This window comes from Chiloscyllium plagiosum, unplaced genomic scaffold, assembly GCF_037043375.1.
Source record: "Chiloscyllium plagiosum isolate Xiang-an unplaced genomic scaffold, Cpla_swu_hap1 HiC_scaffold_4, whole genome shotgun sequence".
Classification (NCBI taxonomy): Eukaryota; Metazoa; Chordata; class Chondrichthyes; order Orectolobiformes; family Hemiscylliidae; genus Chiloscyllium; species Chiloscyllium plagiosum.
In genome coordinates, this window is record NW_028270142.1 from 43,099,103 (window position 1) to 43,121,767 (window position 22,665).

At 42.6% G+C, this 22,665-nt stretch overlaps 1 protein-coding gene across 3 annotated transcripts in view; it reads right to left on the minus strand.

Moving 5' to 3' along the window:
* The window catches only part of entpd3 (ectonucleoside triphosphate diphosphohydrolase 3), a 43,284-nt gene that overhangs the window by 18,243 nt on the left and 2,376 nt on the right, over window positions 1-22,665 (minus strand). For 2 of the 3 annotated variants that reach the window (XM_043688693.2, XM_087985827.1), the window contains exons 2-5: window positions 9,780-9,911; window positions 7,998-8,115; window positions 3,346-3,496; window positions 1,927-2,086 (exon numbers count right to left, since the gene is read on the minus strand). In XM_043688693.2, the coding sequence (XP_043544628.2) occupies window positions 1,927-2,086; window positions 3,346-3,496; window positions 7,998-8,115; window positions 9,780-9,899 (549 nt within the window). In that variant the 5' untranslated portion in view covers window positions 9,900-9,911. Of the gene's footprint in view, window positions 1-1,926; window positions 2,087-3,345; window positions 3,497-7,997; window positions 8,116-9,696; window positions 9,912-22,665 lie in introns of those variants that run through there. The other variant, XM_087985828.1, reaches the window with a different exon arrangement.

Below are 22,665 nucleotides of genomic sequence, written 5' to 3' on the forward strand. Positions count from 1 at the left end.
AGTTCATCCCTTGTGGTTGGAGGGTTCCTAGGCGGAAGATGAGGCGCTCTTCCTCCAACCATCGTGTTGAGTGTCAGTGCGGACCTGATCCACACTGTAGAGTACTGAAAAATGGTTACAATGTTCTAGGTGCTATCTTCAATGATCAGATGTTAAGCAGAGGTCCTGGTTGCCCTCTCTAATACATGTAAAAAATCCAATGGTACCATTTTGATGAAGAGCAAGTCAATTCTCCTTTGTATCCAAATCAATATTTATTCCTCAACCATCATCATTAAAACAGCTTATCTGGTCATTAACGTAGTACTTCTTGTGAGACTTTTCTGTGATCAGATTGACTGATACTCTTCTTACTTTACAATAGTGATCACATCTTAGAAGGGCTGCATTGTCTGTGAAAGGATCTGGCAGATAAGGAGGTGGTGAAAGGTGCTATAAAAATGCAAGCTCTTGTCCAATGGAATGCCTTGTCTCACACCATTTGGAATGAGTTCTGAGAAAGGTACATAAGAACTAGAAGCAGGAATAGGCCATCTGGCCCTTCAAGCCTGCTCCACCATTCGATAAGATTATGGCTGATCTTTTCATGGCCTCAGCTCCACTCACCCACACTCTCACCGTAACTCTTAAATTCCTTTATTGTTCAAAAAATAATCTATCTTAGCTTTAAAAACATTTACTGAAGTCGCATCAACTACTTCGCTGGGCAGGGAATTCCACAGATTCACAACCCTCTGGGTGAAGAAGTTCCTTCTTGATTCAGTCCTAAGTCTGGTCCTCCTAATTTTGAGGCTATGCCCTCTTGTCCTAGTTTCACCTGCTAGTGGAAACATCCTCTCTACGTCTATTTTATCTATTCTCTTCATAATTTTATATGTTTCTATAAGATCCCTCTTCATTCTTCAAAATTGCAATGAATATAATCCCAGTCTACTCAGTGTCTCCTCATAAGCCAACCCCCTCAACTCCAGAATCAACCCAGTGAACCTCCTCTACACCCCTTCTCATGCCATGATGTGGAGGTGCTAGTGTTGGACTGGGGTGGACAAAGTTAAAAATCACACAACACCAGGTTATAGTCCAGCAGGTTTATTTGGAAGTACTAGCTTTCAGAGCTTTCAGGCCTACTTGCAAATTTGCATTTGCATTTGCAGAATTGCAATTGAAGATACATTCTATTTTTGCTCAAAAAGCACGTAACCTGCAGGCAGTCGATCCACATAACAGTTTATAAATTCCTACTTTGGAAATAGAACCAGTCTGACTCAAGCTTGGGATAGAGACAGACTCTAACCTCACACCTTTAATACATTATCTGAGCTGAAATGTTACCTTTTTTTATAAAACGGTAAATAATCTTTAGAATGTGATTTAAAAGAAGTTCTGAGATTGACATATTAATGAACCAAAACCTGCAACCCATTCTAAAAGATGAATGACTTAACAGCAATCTAGGTTTGTTCAATATATCATTTTAATTGCATGACACTGTGATCTTTTGCTATAAATTCAGTGTCTTCTGATCCTGCCCCACTGGTTACCTGATGAAGGATCATTGCTCTGAAAGCTAGTACTTCCAAATGAAATTGTTGGACTATAACCTGCTGTTGTGTGAGTGCCAGCACATCCTTTCTTAAGTAAGGAGACCCAAAACTGTATGCAGTACTTTAGGTGTGGCCTCACCAATACCCTATGCAGCTGCAACATAATCTCCCTGCCTTTAAACTCAATCCCTTTAGCAATAAAGGAGAACATTTAATTTGCATTCCTAATTACCTGTTATACCTGCAGGTAGTCATGGGTAGCTGTGCTTCAGTCTGCTGGTGGCTGTCAGAGTCTACGGGACAGAAGGAGAGCAAAGCAGCAAACATGGTGAAACGATTCACCCAAAGCATGCTGAGCTTCGAGAATGTAAGTTTGACAAACCTGCTGCAAATTGTCCAGTAAATAATTTGCTGTGATCCACCCGTAAACGCCTTCCTCCTTCCCTGAGAGAATGTGGGCACCTTTGAAATCAAATGGTGAAGAACGGAGGAAATTTTCAATCTCTGTGAGGATCGTGGCTGCAGCTCTTTGGTTCTCCAGCCTAGTTCCGCCAGTTGGAAGAATTAGAGACAGACTTAGTGAGATGCACATTTCTTTATTAGGTATAAAGGTTGTTTTTACCTCAGCTATTTAGTAGACTCATGGAGTGCATAGAAAAGCCATTTGTGTCCATTCTGGCTTCATGGATGATCTGTCCAATTAGTTCTTCCTTCATTAGCTCTTTCCCCAAGCCCTTCAAATTTCTCCTTTGCAAGTATTTATCCAATTCCCCTTTTCAAAGTTACAATTGCTTCTGTTTTTTTTCAGACAGTGTTCCAGATAAAGAGATTGCTGGAATGGGAATGGCATGGTGGCTCAGAGGTTGATACTGCAGCCTCACAACACCAGGGAACTGGGTTTGGTTCCTGCTTTGGGTGATATCAGTCTTGATGGATTAGTCATGGGAAATGCAGGTGGGACGGGGGCGGGGGGGGGGGGGGGGGGGGTGGGGGTGGAAGGTGGTGCCTGACTAGAATGCTCTCTTTAGAGAGTCAGCATGGATTCAATGGGCTGAATGGCATATTTCCATGCTAATAAGATTCTATTATTCCAGGAAAAGGATGAACCCATAGAAGGATTTAAAAAACAGGCAGAAAATTTTAAGATCAAGGGTTGCCAAATAAATGTTATTGATCTCCAACAAACGGTGGGGGGGATGGCAAAGACCAGAAACACAGCTAGAATTTCCATAGTACTCAGAGCTTTGAATTTGAACTCTTCTCAGGCTTATTTGTCCAGTAATAAGCACACCATTACAGCCATTCTCCAAAGCAGGACTGGGAACCTTCTTAGAATCTCTTCAAAATGATCCAATTCCTTCAGAGAAAGCTGAGTTCCCAGCCTCTCATTTTTGGTAAAGATCCAGAGTTGGGCCAAGGATGTCTCTGAGGATATCATTGTTCAGCCCAACGCACATATGGCTTATCTTTGAAAGAGTATCCAATCCTACTTCCCACCTAATCTTCCAGAAATTTCTGTCCATTTCTGAGGTTCCAGGAACTTTGTTTTGGGTTATGAAACATCTGGTATAGATCAAACAGAGTACTGTAGTTACAGCACAGAACGAGGCCTTTTGGCCCACTGTATCTGTGCTGGTTCTCGGCAAGAGCAGCTTGACAACTGTCATGCCCTTGGCTTCTTCTCATAGCCTTGCAAATCTTTTCTCTTTCAACAGTATGTTTGTTTTGATTACTATGGGTGACCAGTCCTCTGGAATGTGACATTATTTAAATAAATTAATAAATAACCATATAATCTTACTGGAGTAGTCGCATTCCAGCAGTAGCACCAAAGTAGACTGGTGTAGAATTATGCCTTTCTGCTGGGATTTTTTCTATTGTTCTGTTGAGGCACCATTCCATTGAGTGAGCTGCTTGTACAGGTTCCTTGTCATAGCTAGAAATATCAGGTCCTGTGGAGAATCACATAAATTGGGTCAGCCTTAAAAAAAATGATCAGGACAGAAATTGCCTTTGCACAGCCAATGAACGACTTTCAAAACATAATCACGTTTCCTACTGTAGGAAATGCTGGAAATACTCAACAGATCAGGCAGCATCTATGAAGAGAGAAACAGGGTTAATGTTTCAGGCTTGTGACCTTTAATCAGAACTGGAATGAGTTTAGAGATTCAAGATGTTTAAAATTAGCACAAAGTGAAATGGGAAGCAAGCTAAGAAAGGAAGGTATTTGATAGGGTGGAAAGCGGGAAAGGTGACAAAAGGATTGACAGTGCAAGGAAATTAGTATAAACATTGGGATAAATATTGGCCAGGGCACTAGGAGAAATCCCATGTTCATTTTCAAAGTAGTACCAAAACAGGACTTGTGCCTAGCCACCAGGCCATTGGCCATGGTGGAGCACTTAACAAGAAGGCCTGTAAAGATGGACACTTTTTCTTTATTTCTTCATTTTTCTGCTTTGGTTTATATTTCTGTGTTTAAAGTTGCCGCCAGAGAGTGGCGACACTATACAACACTTCTCACTGTATTTTGTAACTAAATACATGTGACAATCAAATAAATCAAATCAAAATAGAGGGATCATTTACGAATACCTAGAGGGTAGATGGGGATCTGACTTAACGTTTCATTGGAAAGTTGACATTTCTGACAGCACAACATCCTGTCAGCCTGGACTTTGTGGCCAAGTCTTTGAAGTTAGAATTGAACCCATAATACTTTGCTTAGAGGTGAGAGTATGAACCAAAAGAAGCAGCTGTTTTTCCACCAATGAGTTTTTACAGGTGCGCTTTACATGGGGAGGTGTTGGCCTGGGAATATTATTGCTGGACTGTTAATGTTTAGGCATGGGTAATGTTCTGGGGACCTTTGAATTCTGCTACGGCAGATAGTGGAATTTGAATTCAATAAAATTCTAGAATTATGAGTCTTATGATGATCATGAATCCATTGTTGATTATTGCAAAACCCCAACTGGTTCTCTAATGTCCTTTAACGAAAGAAACTGCCATTGTTTTCTGGTCTGGCTGACGTGTGACTCCAGGCCGACAGCAATGTTGACTTTTAACTTCCCTGTGGGCAATTAGAGATGGGCAATAAATGTTGGCCTGGACAGTGACACCCTCAACACATGAATAAGTTAAAAAAAATCTCAGTATTGAATAATCCAGAGGTTGATCAGTATCCTTTTAAACAATGCATTTTTTTCTTTTTACTACATTATTCTACCACTTTTCCAGAAGGGGCAGGGAGGCACCATGTTGACTAAATGCTACAAGTTCTAAATTGTATGCAGGGACAGATTATTTTTGCTCATGTTCATTGATTCTTGATGAGGTAGGACATATTGAGAGCCATTATCAAAGCAAATGGGATCTGTCTTTATAAACAGAGGAACTGAGTTCTTTTATTCATTTATATGATGTGGGCATTGCTGGCTTGGCCAGGATTTATTGCCCATTGCAAGTTCTTCTAGAGAAGGTGGTGGTGAGCTGCCTTCTTGAACCGCTGTAGTCCATTTGCAGTAAGTAGACTCAAAATGTCCTTAGGGAGGGAATTCCAGGATTATGACCCAGTGACATTAAAGGAACAGTGATATATTTCCAAGACAGGGTGGCAAGTGGCTTGGAGGGGAACTTGGAGATGGTGTTCCCATGTATGTGCTGTCTTTGTCTTTTTAGATGAAAGGGGTCATAGGTTTGGAAGGTGCTGTCTGAGGATGTTTGGTGAATTTCTGCAGTGCATCTTGTAGATACTGCTGCTACTGAACATCGGTTGTTTACTGATTGAATGTTTGTGAATGTGGTGCCAGACAAGTGGGCTGCTTTGTCCTGGATGGTGTCAAGCTTCTTGGGTGTTGTTGGAGCTGTAATGCATCCAGGCAGATGGAGAGTATTCTATCATACTCCTGACCTGTGCCTTGTACATGATGGAAAGGCTTTGGGAGTCAGGAAGTGTGTTACTCACTGCAGTATTCTGAAAATCTGATTGCATTTGTAGACACTATTATATGGCAAGTCCAGTTGAGTTTCTAGTCAATGGTAATCCCAAGGATGTTAATAGTGGGGGATTCAATGATGATAACACCATTGAAAATCAAGGAGTGGTGGTTAAAAAGTCTCTTATTGGAGATGACATTTGTGTGGCATGAATGTTACTTGCTACTTGTCAGCCGAAGTCTGGATAATTTTCTGGTCTTGTTACATTTGAACATGGACCGCTTCAGTATCTGAGGAATCGCGAATGCTGCTGAACATTGGGCAATCATCGACGAACATCCCCACTTCCAATCTTATAAGGAAGGGAAGGTCGTTGATGAAGCATTTGAAGGTGATTGGGCCCAGGACATTACCCCTGAGGAACTCCTGCAGAGATGTCCTGGAGCTGATTTGACTGACCTACAACAACCACAACCATATTCCTATATGTCAGATATGACTCCAACTAGTAGAGAATTTAGGGTGAGAGATGCAGGGAAGGTGTAAGGGACTGATTGGGACCAATCAGTCCCTTACACCTGCCCAACCGAACTCATCTCGGCATACCTCGACACGGTCCTGTCCCCATTAGTCCAAGAACTCTCCACCTACGTTCGTGACACCACCCACGCCCTCCACCTCCTCCAGGATTTCCGCTTCCCCGGTCCCCAACGCCTCATCTTCACCATGGACATCCAGTCCCTGTACACCTCCATCCCCCATCACGAAGGATTCAAAGCACTCCGCTTCTTCCTTTCCCGCCGTACCACCCAGTACCCTTCCACCGACACCCTCCTTCGACTGACCGAACTGGTCCTCACCCTGAACAACTTTTCTTTCCAATCCTCCCACTTTCTCCAAACAAAAGGAGTAGCCATGGGCACCCGCATGGGCCCCAGCTATGCCTGCCTCTTCGTAGGGTATGTGGAACAATCCATCTTCCGCAACTACACTGGCCCCACCCCCCATCTTTTCCTTCGCTACATTGATGACTGTATCGGCGCTACCTCGTGCTCCCACGAGGAGGTTGAACAGTTCATCCACTACACTAACACCTTCCACCCCAACCTCAAATTCACCTGGACAGTCTCGGACTCCTCCCTCCCCTTCCTAGACCTTTCTGTTTCTATCTCAGGCGACCGAATCAACACGGACATCTACTACAAACCAACCGACTCCCACAGCTACCTGGACTACACCTACTCCCATCCTGCCCCCTGTAAAAACGCCATCCCATTCTCCCAATTCCTTCGTCTCCGCCGCATCTGCTCCCAGGAGGACCAGTTCAAAATACGTACAACACAGATGGCCTCCTTCTTCAAGGACCGCAATTTCCCCCCCGACGTGGTCGACGGTGCCCTCCACCGCATCTCCTCCACTTCCCGCTCCTCCGCCCTTGAGCCCCGCCCCTCCAACCGCCACCAGGACAGAACCCCACTGGTCCTCACCTACCACCCCACCAATCTCCATGTCCAGCGCATCATCCGCCGTCACTTCCGCCACCTCCAAACAGACCCCAGCACCAAGGATATATTTCCCTCCCCTCTCCTATCAGCTTTCCGTAGAGACCACTCCCTCCGCGACTCCCTTGTCAGATCCACACCCCCCACCAACCCAACCTCCACTCCCGGCACCTTCCCTTGCAACCGCAGGAGGTGCAACACTTGCGCCCACACCTCCCCCCTCACTTCTCTCCAAGGCCCCAAAGGAAACTTCCATATCCGCCACAGATTCACCTGCACCTCCACCCACATCATCTACTGCATCCGCTGCAGCCGGTGTGGCCTCCTCTATATTGGGGAGACAGGCCGCCTACTTGCGGAGCGATTCAGAGAGCACCTCTGGGCCACCCGGACGAACCAACCCAACCACCCTGTAGCACAGCATTTCAACTCCCCCTCCCACTCCACCGAGGATATGCAGGTCATTGGACTCATCCACCGCCAAACCACAACAACTCGACGGTCAGAGGAGGAGCGTCTTATCTTCCGACTGGGAACCCTCCAACCGCAGGGGATGAACTTGGACTTCACCAGTTTCTTCATCCCCCCTCCCCCCACCTTGTCTCAGCCGGATCCCTCCAGCCCGGCACCGCCTTCCTGACCTGCAGTCTTCTTCTTGACCTCTCCGCCTCCATCCTACTCCGACCTATCACCCTCACCTTGACCTCTTTCCACCTATCACATTTCCAACGCCCCTCCTCCAAGTCCCTCCTCCCTACCTTTTATCTTCTCCTGCTGAACACTCTCTGCTCATTCCTGAAGAAGGGCCTGTGCCCGAAACGTCGAATCTCCTGTTCCCTGGATGCTGCCTGACCTGCTGTGCTGTTCCAGCAATAAAGTTTCAACACTGATTGGGACCAAATTAGTTTCCTTCTGTGCTATAATGACTATGTGATTGTAGAATTGATGTTAGTAAAATTATCTTGCTAATTAACGTACAATACATTTCAAATGAATTTCAGCTCTATACCTTTGACATGGCAGAGGTGAAACTCACTGACTACGCCAGTGTTATTCTCCTTTTCTGCTGGCCATCTGTAAACATAAAGAGTCGTACGGGAGGCTCCGGCATCAAAGACAATCCCATACTGGAAAAATATAGATTAGTCATAGTTAAATACAGTTAGACTACAGTAAGATACAGTTATGCTGTGGTTTATTACTGGAAGAAAGAAATCTAGTTGCACTGTTCCATGGATTTACCAGCCAATCTTCAGGTGGTATGGGAAATGGGTGGAGCTCTCCAAGTAGGATTAGTAATGCTCCAGAATTTTCCTGGAGTCTCCAGCAAGTAAAGATTAATTGCTGTAGGGAGCAAAAACCTCAGAGAGAAAAAAAAAATCACAAGCAAACCTGAAATATTGTGTTTTGAAAAAATATATTTTCACTATTCAGTTCATCTGTTGTGAAATCTATTGGGGATTAAAGAACAAACTGACATTTGTATTGCATTTTTCACAGTCTCAGGGTCTCCCAGAGTGCGAGATGCCAATGAAATATTTTTCAAGTGCAGTCACTGTTGTACTGTAGGAATTGTGGCAGCCAGTTTGCTCCCTGAATAGCAATGTGTTTCTGTGATGTTGAATAATATTGGCCAAGATACTAGGAGGGAGCTGGGATCTAGATCAGCCAAGATCTTATTGAACAGCAATACGGGCTGGAAGGGCCAAGTGGTCTATACTTTTTCATATTTTTGTATCTTTTACAGTCACTTAAGAGGCCAGATGAGTGACACAGGATTCAACATCTTAGAAATTCAGAGAAAAAGGGCTGTTGGTTTGAGAGTCAAGAATCATCCAATCACATACAAATAAATCTACAGAGGAAACGCGATTATCCGAATACCAATTATCCGAAAATCGGATTATCCGAAGGAGAGCTCGAGGTCCCGATAGAAACATTACATCAAAAACGTGTTTCCAGCAGTGATCGCGTCTTTTATTTACAATGATTAAACAGGCACTGCCTCCAAATGACTGACCTCCCGCCCTCTCTCTGTCCCCACACTTTCCCTGGAGTTCTATAGAGGAGTGTACCTGAACACCTCCCCCCCCCCCCGGCACTTCCCAGGAATAATCTCTCCAACATTGTCCTGTACAGGGCAAACATGGAACCTGTCAAAAATTTGAAGTAAAAAGTTGTGTGCGTGTGCGCGCTATTTGGAGACTTATCCCACAGAGGCAGCAACAGCAGTAGTCTTGTTGTTGATGTGCAGTTGGATGCCCCAGAGAGGGGCTGGGGGTGGATGGGGGTGGCCATGGGCTCGCGTGCTTTGTTCTGGGGGTGGGAGGTGGGGTTGGACCAGGTTGGGGGGGACGGGTTTGGACTGGGTTAGGGGGCGGGGACCGGGGTTGGACGGGGTTGGGGGAGGCAGGGTTGGACCGGGTTGGGGGGGCGGGGTCTCCCGCGCTGTGTGCTGCTGCAGTCTCCTGAATAGGGAGCTGACTTTAAAACTCCGAGCTCCAGAGGAATGGCATTTAATTGATTTTCCAAATAATCAATTATCCGAACAAAACAGTGCCCGCTCATCTCATTCGGATAATCAAGTTTCCACTGTATTTGCTTCCAGACTAGATGTGGGTAGGTGGGTACTGGCTAGGACAAATCAAGTGATTGTTATCAGGGAGCTTCAGGGTTAGCAGACAAAATGGTCTTACACTGACACCTACTGAAACATTTCAAACCACTCTGGGAAATCTGGCTCCCCATCAATCCCAGAGAGCTTTGCCGACCACTACAATGAGTGAAGGACCTTATATCCGACAGGAAGAGCAATTTTTTTCATCTGCTGAAGCAATGAGATTGTCACCACGATGATCACACTGCTGAATAGCACAATGATAGCCACTACGAGTGGTCTCTCCAGCCCCATCGAGCAACCTCCCTGCAAAAAGACACAGAAACAAGATGAGCAGGGTATCCTTCAGCAGGTTACGCATTAGTTTCATTACAAATAAGATGAGGTAGCACATTTTGATAGCCAAAAACAGTAAAGGAGACCGTATACTACTTGGAAAATAATAGAGGAGCAGGTTGAGTGGAGTTGCAGGTAGATGGGATAGTGAAGAAGGCATTTGGTATGTTTTCCTTTATTGGTCAGAGCATTGAGTATAGGAGTTGGGAGGTCATGTTGCAGCTGTACAGGAGATTGGTTAGGCCACTTTTGGAATATTGCGTGCAATTCTGGTCTCTCTCCTATCGGAAGGATGTTATGAAAATTGAAAGGGTTCAGAAAAGATTTACAAGGATGGAGGATCTGAGCTATAGGGAGAGGCTGAATAGGCTGTGGCTGTTTTCCCTGGAGTGTTGGAGGCTGAGGGATGACCTTATAGAGGTTTATAAAATCATGAGGGGCATGAATAGGATAAATAGACAAGGTCTTTCTCGGGTGGAGGAGTCCAGAACTAGAGGGCATAGGTTTAGGGTGAGAGGAGAAAGATATTAAAGAGACCTAATGGGCAACAGTTTCACATAGAGGGTGGTGTGTGCCTGGAATGAGCTGCCAGAAGAAGTGTTGGATGCTGGGACAAATACAACATTAAAAAGACACTTGGATGGATATATGAATAGGAAGGGTTTAGAGGGATATGGGCCAAGTGCTGGCAAATGTGACTAGATTAATTTAGGATATCTGGTAGGCATGGACAATTTGGGCTGAAGGGTCTGTTTCCATGCTGTGCATCTCTCAGACTCTATGACTCTATCCAAAGATTTGGATGCACAAATCACTAAAAGTAGTGACGTGAGTTAGTAGGGCCCTTAATAAGGCAAACTAAAGCCCTGAGATTCATTTAATTCCAAGGTTTGCATAATGATTTGTGGCTCGGGTGCTGGTTGCCATGGTTGTGTTTGCTGAGTTGGGAAGTTGATTTGCAGACATTTCATTCCCTCTCTAGGTGACATCTTCAGTGCTGTGGAGCTCCTCTAAAACCCTGCTGCACGGTATCTTCTGGACCTTATTTGGTTCCGTTCCTGCTGCTTCCAGTTGCTGGTTCCAGTCATTCGTTGCAGTGGTCGTTATATTAGGTCTAGGTCTATGTGTTTGTTGGTGGAGTCCATGGATGAGTGCCATGCTTCTAGAAATTCTCTGGCTGTCATCTGTTTAGCTTGTCCTATTATTGTTGTGTTGTCCCAGTTGAATTTGTGATCCTTGTCATCTGTGTGTATGGCTACTAGGGACAGTTGGTCATGGCATTTAATGGCTAGTTGGTGTTCTTGGATGCGGATTGCTAGTTGTCTGCCTGTTTGTCCGATATAGTGTTTTGTGCAGTCTTTGCATGGAATCTTGTTAATTACTTTGGTCTTGCACATGCTGGGCATAGGGACTTCCTAGCTGCACTAGTATGCTCAGAACTGACAGACTAACTAAAAAGACACAGTCAGGCAAACCATTGTACTCTTACTAACAAAGGAAAGAACAAAAAGAACAAGAATATAATTATAGTACCAGCAGATAAAGACAGATAAAGACAAGACTGAAAACATTCAAAAAGTGGAGAAACTACTTGCAGATACTGCCAACTACCTGCAGAGGGAGTCTGACCCCCACATCAGCTAACCAGTGGAATAAATAACAGACCACGGAACCTACAATAAACAGACTGATAACCAAGACAGACCTACAAAAGATGAAGCCAGAAGGCAACAACACCTCAAGACTTTGCGGATTACCTAAGGGACACAAACCAGGCTTACCACTTAGACCTACCGTGACACTTCCAGGAACACCATCACATAAACTGGCAAAAGAACTTCAACAAAAACTGAAACATCTTATCAGCGGATCCAAGCACTCCATAGAATTATCATAGGAATTCCTAGACAACATTAAGAACATAAATGTAGACAAGGACAAAGCGATGGTCTCATTTGATGTAATGGCACTATTTACCTCAATCGACAAAACCCTAGCCAGAGAGGCAATAGCCAATCTCCTGGTCAAACGGAACAGACAACACGATGGGAACCTATCAACAAGGACTGCATACTCAAACTGCTAGACCTGAGCTTGATGACACATTTCACATTCAATAGCCAAATATATAAACAGATCAATGGGACACCAATGGGCTAACCCATCTCTGGACTCACAGCAGAAGCAGTGATACTAAGATTGAAACAAACAGCCTTCCCACAAATCTGACCCATCCTCTAGATCAGATACGTGGACAACACTTTTGTAATTATTAAGAGAACAGAGATCGAGAGAACACACCAAATTATCAACACCATGCTCACAGGGATCAAATTTATGAGAGAGGAGGAAACTAACAACTAACTCTCCATTCCTGGATGTGATGGTAGAAAGAACACAGAACGGTGAGAGCACAATGAAAGTGTTATAGAAAAAACCACACATATGGACCAGATCCAACAACAGCAACCGCCCAAACACACAAGAGAAGCTGCATTAGGACACTTCAAAAGGGCTACAATACACTGCAGCACTCCTGACTTGTGAAGCGAAGAAGATCACTGCTACAAAGTCTTGCCAAGAATGGATATCCCCGGAACATTACCCGTAGATGCCCAGGAGACAAACAATGTGACGAGTACATGCCATGACCCAACACTCTAGCCACGCTATCTTATATAAAAAAGTCTTAGAGCTAACTGCCAGATTTCTCCGACCACTCGGATTCATGATAGCCCATAAACAACTCATCAGAACAAAAGATCCATCATATGCAAGACCAACGTAACTGACAAGATTCCATGCAAAGACTGCACAAAACACTATTGCCATGAGACAGAGATTAACCCATCTGTTAATTAAACCAAACACACAGAAAAGCTCACCTTGCCTCATAATCTGTTAAAATGAGTGGCAGTGAACTCCCAAATTCCACTATTTAAAGAAAATAATATCAATTTATTTTCTTAACTCTAAGAGTGAATATTAAACAACAACCATTCATAATTCTAAGCCCCCCTTTCTCTTAACTGCTTATTATCTGCTCCCAACTCTATAACAATATATTGTTCCAATAAGACACTTATAAAAATTAGATCAACTTAATTTAAAAACCACACAGCCACTGTCATCTTCTGTGACTTCACTCCTCCGGTTACTGAATTCTCTGGACCATCTTCTTTCTTTTTACTGCGAGTATGTTTTATATGAAAAGGTACCTTTGATAGAGAGTGTTTCCTAATTTCTTGGATATGTCTCAATGGCAGTTGCTCTCTGACCAATTTTCAAAATGCCAACATTTTTGTACCCTCAACACTAGATTATCTCACTGGTTCGATGTTGGCAAAACGATAAATTTGAACTTGATTGGGTTTTAGTATCCTGGGGCATAATTTAAACTGATTGGTTAAATTTGAATTGTTGTCACAACAGCAACCAAAACTCAGGTATCCATGTCCCAGCCAAATGTTACATATTTTCAATTTTTCAGTACACCCTGGGACTACCATCTAGTCATATACATAGGTGCTTGTAAGCTCTCAGTTCAGAACAGCATTCACACTCTCTAAGTTATAGTACATGCCTTCAACTTCATAACACTTCCCCCCCTTAAGAAAAAAAAAGAACGATCAAAAGAGAGATGTCTTCTTTTTTTCTAATTCTTAATCCCATTACAATGAAATACACAGGTCATTAATCTAAGTTATACTTTTCATATTAATTTCTGCACACATATATATAACATTGGGATCTGACCAATTTTATCTGTACATTTTCCTTTAAATCCACCACAACCATCTGCTATCACATTTTTATGACCATCAACGTGTATAATTTGTAAATTAATAGTCTGTAACATAACACTCCAACAAAATAGTCTCATGTTTTTGTCTTTAAATCGTTCCAAGAATGCAAGAGGATTGTGGGCCATGTACACAACTGTCTCTGACACATTGTTTGTCACATAAACATTAAAATGCTGTAAGGCCAGTACCATACTCAATAATTCCTTTTCAATGGTAGAGTATTTTCTCTGGTGGGTTTTGAGTTTCTTTGAAAAGTTGCCAATTGGCCATTCAATTCCATCATCATCAGCTTCTTATAGCAGTACAGCTCCAGTTCCTATACTGCTCGCATTGATTGCAACTTTGAAGGGTTTCAGAAACATTGGTGTAGCTAAAACTGGTGTGGTGGTTAATACTGCTTTCAAATTGTCAAATGCCTCCTGGCATTGTTCTGTCACTGAAATTTTACATTCTTCTTTAGTAAATCTGTTAATGGTGCCACCACGCTGCTGAAGTTTTTAACAAACTTCTGGTAGAGTCTTCTTAGTCCCAAAGATCAAAGGACCTTTTTCTTCAAGGATCATTGTGGAAATTCCTTGATGGCCTTAATCTTGGAGTTCCTTCGGTTCAACCTTCCATGACCGATGTTATGTCCCAAGAACGTCACCTCTGTCTTTGTGAATTCTGTTTTCTTTAATTTTATTACCAGTTTAGCTTCACATAATCTTTCAAAGAGCTCTGCCAACTGTACCATGTGACCTTTTCAAGATTCACTAAAGATCACCACATCATCCAGATAAACTGCACGATTTGTTAATCCAGCCACAACTCTGTTCATGAGTCTTTGAAATGTGGCTCTTGCATTCTTCATTCCAAAGGGCATCACTTTGAATTGATATAGCCTATTTGGGTTTACAAATGCAGAAACTTATTTTGCTTTCTCTGGTAAAGGTATGTGCTAATAACCATGCTGCAAGTCCAACTTTGTGATGTAAGTGGCTTGACCAACTTTCTCTATACAGTCCTCCAATCTTGATATTGGACAGGTGTCCAATTTTGTTACGAATAGCCTCTGATAGTCCGCGCAAAGTCATTGAGTCCTGTCAAAATTTGTGAACTAACACGACCGGTTGACTCCACTCACTCTGACTTGGTTCAATGATACCTTCGTTGAGCATCACATCCACTTTCTTCTGGACCTGTGTGGCTTTGAGAGGATTAAGTCTGTGCAGGTGTTGTTTTATTGGAACATCATTCCCTACTTCCACCTCATGCACAATAGCATTAGTCCTCCCCATTGTATTCCTGCATATGTCCTCATACTGCTGCAACAAACCTTTCAACCGGTTTAGTTGCTCCTGAGACAGATAGTTGACTAAACCACCCTACTCCTCAAAGACTTCCTCATTATTTAACATTTTTTGAGGCCCATCAATCTCCATGACATCTGGATTGATTCCTCATTCTGCGGGGCACTAACTAATACCTGTTTCTCTCAGTCCCTGTCTCTATCTTTTGGAATATTGTGTGCAATTCTGGTCTCCTTCCTATTGGAAGGATGTTGTGAAACTTGAAAGGGTTCAGAAAAGATTTACAAAGATGGTCCCAGGGTTGGAGGATTTGAGCTACAGAGAGAGGCTGAATAGGCTGGGGCTGTTTTCCCTGGAGCGTCGGAGGCTGAGGGCTGACCTTATAGAGGTTTATAAGATCATGAGGGGCATGAATAGGATAAATAGACAAGGTCTTTTCTCTGAGGTGGGAGAGTCCAGAGCTAGAGGGCATAGGTTTAGGGTGAGAGGGGAAAGATATTAAAGCGACCTAATGAGCAACTTTTTCAAGCAGAGGGTGCTGCGTGTATGGAATGAGCTGCCAGAGGAAGTAGTGGAGGCTGGTACACTTGCAGCATTTAAAAAGGCATCTGGATGGGTATGTGAATAGGAAGAGTTTAGGGGCATATGGGCCAAGTGCTGGCAAATGGGACTAGATTAGGTTAGGATACTGGTCGTCATGGATGAGTTGGACCAAAGGGTCTGTTTCCATGCTGTACGTCACTATAACTATGACCCTATTATAGTAAGGTTTCAACATATTCACATGACATACCTGATACAGTTTTTTTTCTATCCAGCCTCTTTACCAGATAGTTTACCTGAATCAACGTTTTCTCAATTTGATAGGCACCACTAAACCTAGTTTTGAAGGCATATCCTACCACTGGTAACAATGCTAATACGTCATTCCCACAGGAAAATATCCGAATTGTAGAGTTTTTATCTGCCTCCTGCTTCATTCTATGCTGTGCCCTCTTCAGTTGCTGTTTTGCTAACAAACCTTCCTGATTTAATCTCTCTGTTTCATACTATTCTGTGTCCTCTTCAGTTGCTGTTTTGCTAACTCATCTACCTGATTTAATCTCTCCCTCACCTCAGATTCATAATCCAAGTGAGACCTCCGACTTCCATCCAACAATTTTTCTTTAATTAATTTCAAAAGCCCTCTCACGTCATGTATGAATATTAACTTAAGGGAGTACAGTAAATAGTCAATTCATTCGGAGCCTCTCTAGTGGTAAACAATATGAATAGGATACTTTTATCCCAATCACTTGGGTGATCTTTAAGATAATAACACTCAGGAATACAATCTGACTCCTTTTCTGAGTATGCATCAATATATATATCTTTTATTGTTTTATCTTTCTGTTGTAAGTCCATTAGCCTTTCAGGACTAAACCCTTCTGCTTGACCCTCTTCCTGTTCAGGTTTTTCCTGCACCATTACATCAGACAAGGTGTCAGCTAACTGAACCTCAACTCCTTGGTCTTTTTAGTTTTTGCTTCTTGTTGTCACTTATGACAGCAGGATTCTGTTACTACACAGCCTGGAAAAATTCCAGGGTATTTTTCTTTTAACTCCTCCATTCCCTGGTCTTCCTATGGCTTCTCCGTAACAAGGGCCATCACTCCTACTTTGGATTGTGCTAAATCGTTCTTAAGAACAAACTGTATTCCTGGAACTGACACTCTGTCAACTGCTCCCACTGTTACTTCCCCAGTCTGGATTGGGCTCTCCAACCTGACCTTTAACAGGAGAAGAACACTAAATTTCTGTCCATCTATTCCACGAATTACCACTGATTTGGGTTACATGTCAGAAAGAGTGCAAATATGTTCATCTCTTACTATTAGAGACTGTTTAGCTCCTGTATCTCTTAAAATTGTAACTTTTTTCCCTTCTCTCCCTGTACTTCCTGAGTAAACTTTACCCACGGAGGCAAAGTCTTTATAGAAATCAGGCACTAACTTAATACCCAGCCTCAGCCTAGGTTGTGCACTCTCCTGCAGCTTCTCTACTTTTCTCGGGGTTTCCTTTACTACTTTAACTAATGCCACTGGCTTGGCTTCTTTTACCATACCTTTTCCCACAGTGCCTTTCTTCAATGACCAGGGATCTTATGTGTTCCACCTTCTGGCAGTGAAAAGGCCTTTATCCAGTGCCTCTCCATAACCACCGGCACTGTAATTTTCTGTGTCCCATTCCATTATGGTGAAAACACCTGAGGCCTTTCACCTCCTTTCCATCCTCTTGGGCTTATTTTTCATCTATGGTAAACTATTGCCAGTGTGATCCACTATTTGATTTGTAGTGAAGGATCACCCCTTCTCCCGATTTCTATCCCTCACAGGATGAAATTCCTGTCGGAAGCTAAACTTTGCCTTAGGCACCAATGATTTTCATCTGCCATCTCTGCTGCTCTTTTCACTTCTTGAACTTTCTGTTCATAGAGAAGAATTCTTATAATCCCTGGAAGTGAGTTTTCAAACTCCCCCAGCAGAATAATTTCTCTTAGAGCCTCATATGTCTTATCTGTTTTAAAGGCCCGCACCCTTCTATCAAAATTACCGTGTTTAATTCTTTCGAACTCAGTGTAAGTCTGACCTGGTTCCTTCTTTATGTTTCTGAACTGCTGTCTATATGCTTCTGGTACCAATTTATAAGCACTCAAAATAGCTTATTTGATATCTGCATAATCTCTTGATCCCTCATCTGACAGTGCTGCAAATACCTCACCAGCTCTGCTACCAGCTTAGTCTGAACTAGCATTACCCACAAGTGCTCTGACCACTCCATCTGCTGAGCCAATTTTTCAAATGAATAACGAAGGCTTAGAAATCTTTCTCCTCAAAATGTGACAGTGTTTTAGCATATTTGTATATATCAATATCTTCTCTCTTCATCGGCATCCTGTTAATTTGACTGTCCTGACTAATTCATACCTTCCGAAGTTCAAATTCTCTCTTCCTTTCTGATAGATTAGATTAGATTACTTTACAGTGTGGAAACAGACCCTTCGGCCCAACAAGTCCACACCGACCCGCCGAAGCGCAAACCACCCATACCCCTACATTTACCCCTTACCTAACACTACGGACAATTTAGCATGGCCAATTCACCTGACCTGCACATCTTTGGACTGTGGGAGGAAACCGGAGCACCCGGAGGAAACCCACGCAGACACGGGGAGAATGTGCAAACTCCACACAGTCAGTCACTTGAGGCGGGAATTGAACCCGGGTCTCTGGCGCTGTGAGGCAGCAGCGCTAACCACTGTGCCACCGTGCCGCCCGCTCTTTCTCTTTCTTCTCTCTTTCTCTCTCTCTCTCTTTCTTCTCTCATGGCTCTTCTTTCCCTTTCCTCATCTTCTAATTCCCTTTGCCTCAATTGTAGTTTAAATTTGCCTAATTCTACTACACTGGTCTGTTTCCCTGATACACCTGAGTACTTGACCAACTCCATTACAATTTTAGCTTTCCTTTTGTCCCTGGTTAAACCCAATTCTAAACTATTTGCTAATTCTAAAAGTGTGCCCTTCCTCTGTCTTTCTAAACTTTCTTGGCAAATTTGGGAAGCATCTTCAAACCCCAGAACCTCTTTAGCATTTCCCTCACTTTTAATTTAATCAATCACAAGTAACTGAAATTGAACAAATTTTTTCACCTAGTTTTACTTAAAGACTCTAGGACTCTAACTGGCAAGTGTTTAATCTGCTGGGATCTTTCATACTCTAAATCTGTTTAAATCTCAGACTGGATCCGTCTAAACCTGTCCAAATCCTGGATGAGCCCCCAAACTGACACAGAAGTGAACTCTTCTGTTAATTAAACCAAACACCCAGAAAAGCTCACCTCACCTTGTAATCTGTTAAAATATGAGTGACAAAGAACTACCAAACTATTTAAAGAAAATAACAGCAATTTATTTTTTAACTCCAGAAGTGAATACGAAACAACAACCATTCACAACTCTAAGCCCCCTTTCCCTAAACTGCTTATTACCTGTCTCCAACTCTATAACAATATGCTATTTCAATAAGACACTTTCTAAAATTACAGCAACTTAATTTCAAAACCACACAGCCACTATCATCTTCTGTAACTTCATTTTTCCGGTTACTGAATTCCCTGGGTTGTCTTCTTTCTTTTTACAATAAGTAGGTTTTTTACGAAAAGGTACCTTTGATAGAGAATGCTTCCTAATTTCTTGGATCTGTCTCAATGGCAGTTGCTCTCTGACCAATTTTCAAAATGCCCACATTTTCATACCCATGACACCAGATCACCTCATTGATTCGATGTTAGCAAAACAATAAATTCAAACCTGATTGGGTTTTAGTATCCTGGGACATAATTTAAACTGATTGGTTAAATTTGACTTATTGTCAAAACAGCAACCAAAACTCAGATATACATTCCGTAGCGAAATGTTACATATTTTCAATTTTTCAGTACACCCTGGGACTGCCATCTAGTCATATACATAGGTGCTTAGTTCAGAACAGCATTCACTCTCTCTAAGTTACAGTACACACCTCAACTTCATAGCACTATGTAGGACAAACAGCAGACAACTAGCAATCCGCATCCATGAACACCAACCAGCCACGAAACACCACAGCCAGCTGTCCCTAGTAGCCATACACACCGATGACAAGGCCATAAATTCGACTGGGACAACACAACGATAATAGGACAAGCTAAACAGAGGACAGCCAGAGAACTTCTAGAAGCATGGCACTCATCCATGGACTCCATTAACAAACACATTTACCTAGACCCAATATTCCAGCCACTGCAACGAACAATCGGAACTGGCAACTGGAAGCAGCAGGAATGGAACCAAATAAGTTCCAGAAGACACAGTACAGCAGGGCTTCACAGGAGGCTCCAAAGTACTGAGGATGTCATCTAGACAGGGGATGAAATATTGGCCAATCAACTTCCCAGTTAAGCGAACATACCCACAACCATGACATTTATTTAAGTCAAGTGAAATTGTGTTAAATTTGACTAGAACATATTAGGCTTTCAAAGAACATAGAACATTACAGCGCAGTACAGGTTCTTTGGCCCTCGATGTTGCACCGACCTGTGGAACCAATCTGAAGCCCATCAAACCTACACTATTCCATTCTCATGAATATGCCTATCCAATGGCCATTTAAATGTCTTTAAAGTTGGTGAGTCTACTACTGTTGCAGCCAGTGCGTTCCATGCTCCTACTACTCTCTGAGTAAAGAAACTACCTCTGATGTCTGTCCTAAATCTATTACCCCTCAATTTAAAGCTATGGCCCCTCATGCTAGCCATTGCCATCTGAGGAAAGAGGATCTCATTGTCCAATATCTTTAACTTTCTGATTATCTTATATGTCTCAATTAAGTCGCCTCTCAACTTTCTTCTCTCTAATGAAAACAGCCACAAGTCCCACAGCCTTTCCTCATAAAATCTTCCCACCATACCAGACAACATCCTAGTAAATCTTTTCTGAACATTTTCCAAAGCTTCCATATTCTTCCTATAATGCGGTGACCAGAACTATACGAAATCTCCAAATGTGGTTGCACCAGAGTTTTGTACAGCTGCAGCATGATCTCATGGTTCCGAAACTCAAACCCTTTGCCAATAAAAGCTAACACACTGTACACCTTCTTAACAACCCTATCAACCAGGGTGGCAACTTTCAAGGATCTGTATACCCGGACACCAAGATCTCTCTGCTCATTTACACTACCAAGAATCTTATCATGAACCCAGTACTCTGCATTCCTATATTACACTTTCCAGAATTACTAACACCTCTTCCTTATGCACCACTGTCCCATCTAGTCTAGTGACCTGTATCTTGATATTCTCCTCGACCACATTATCTTTTTCTCGTGTGAAAACTGATGAAACGTATTCATTTAGCGCTTCCCCTATCTGTTCTGACTCCATGCACAACTTCCCACTACTATGCTTGATTGGCCCAAACTTACTCGAGTCATTCTTTTCTTCCTGATATAGCCATAAAAAGCTTTAGGTTTTTCCTTGATCCGATCCGCCAATGACTTCACATGTTCCCTCCTGGCTATTTTTAGCCCTCTCTTTAGGAATTTCCTGGCTAACTTGTAACTCTTAAGTGCCCCAGCTGAGCCACCACATCTCATCCTAACGTAAGCCTTCTTCTTCCCTTTGACCTTTCAGAGAACAGTTCAAGAATGTCCGAGTTATACAAAGGATTTAGAGGTGCGGGAGAAGGTAGAAAACAAATGTAAAGGCTAATACCAAAACAGAGGACAACAACCATCGGGAAAGTGGATACTGGAAATGTGCAGTTTTGTTTCAAATCCAATTCTTCTGCCGAACTGAGGGAAGGTAGCACTGTGATGGGTTTTATGCTTTTTGTAGAAGGGGCAATAGGAGGATGAATGAAATGGAAGGATTGGGAGCGGGTAGAGGGTAGCAGGGATTAAATAACAAAGATTTTATAGGACAAAAGGTAAAAGAAGTGGTAATGGTTATAAAGAGATACAATGTTAGTGCAGATTGAATATGAATGGAAGACTAACAAACAATTCTGACCAAAAGCGAAAAGGTATTAAGAACGTTGTGAAGACTAGTGCTTGATAAACAAGAATCAAATAGGGAATAGAGTTCATAGTCTGTAATTGTTGAGACCAGAAGACCGTAAAGTACTTAATCAGAAGATAAGGTGCAGTTCTTGAGCTTGTGTTGAGCTTCACTGGAACACTGCAGCAGGTCAAGGAAAGCACTGTGAGCATGACAGCAATTAAGGTGATTGTGAGAAATGAAGCTCACTCAATTCAATAATTTCAGTCCGAGACAAGATCTGAAGCAGTAGTATCGTTTATTACGCTCTTGCAAGAGGGGTGTGGTGTCTACTATTTACAAGGTAGTCACACACACACCGAGATTAACGAGTACACAATATTTATGTAATTCATTTCTCTTCCCTCCTCCCATTGCTTCTCCCCTGTTGACATCTGTCACTACCTAAACCCGGCTGTTTATCTCTGAACTCGTCCGGCCTTGTCCGTGACAAAATGTTTATCTCTGGCTTCACAAGGCCGTTTGACCACCTCCCTCTGTGGTCTTATTGTTATATATTCTTCTTCACTGCCATTTGTTTCCGTGCTTTCCAAAACAATATTTCCTTTTATTCTTTATTTACGCAGAGCCTTATGACCTCTTGATGGTGGGTTTATTTTTGTTTTTGCTGAAGTGGGAAACAGATGCTTGTAACTATTTGTACAGGCATATCTAGCTTAACCTACACCCCCTCCCCTCACAGCACCTTATCTATTTGTCTGTAACATCTACCATTGTTTGCAGGCACATTTTATTCCTGTATGCACATTTTAGCTAATGCAAAAGCAATTGTATATTTCCTTCACATAGTTTTCATTCTTGTTAACTCAGCTCTTGGCTGAAACAATTATACACTGGTGTGAGTTCATTTACCTTACATAAGCAATTATGATTGCAAAATTAACACTGCTTTACCTATATCCCACATGATGAATCAAAATGGCAAGTAACCAAAAGCTGGGGTCATGCTTGCAGACTGAACAGAGGTGTCCCACAAAATGGTCAACTGAAT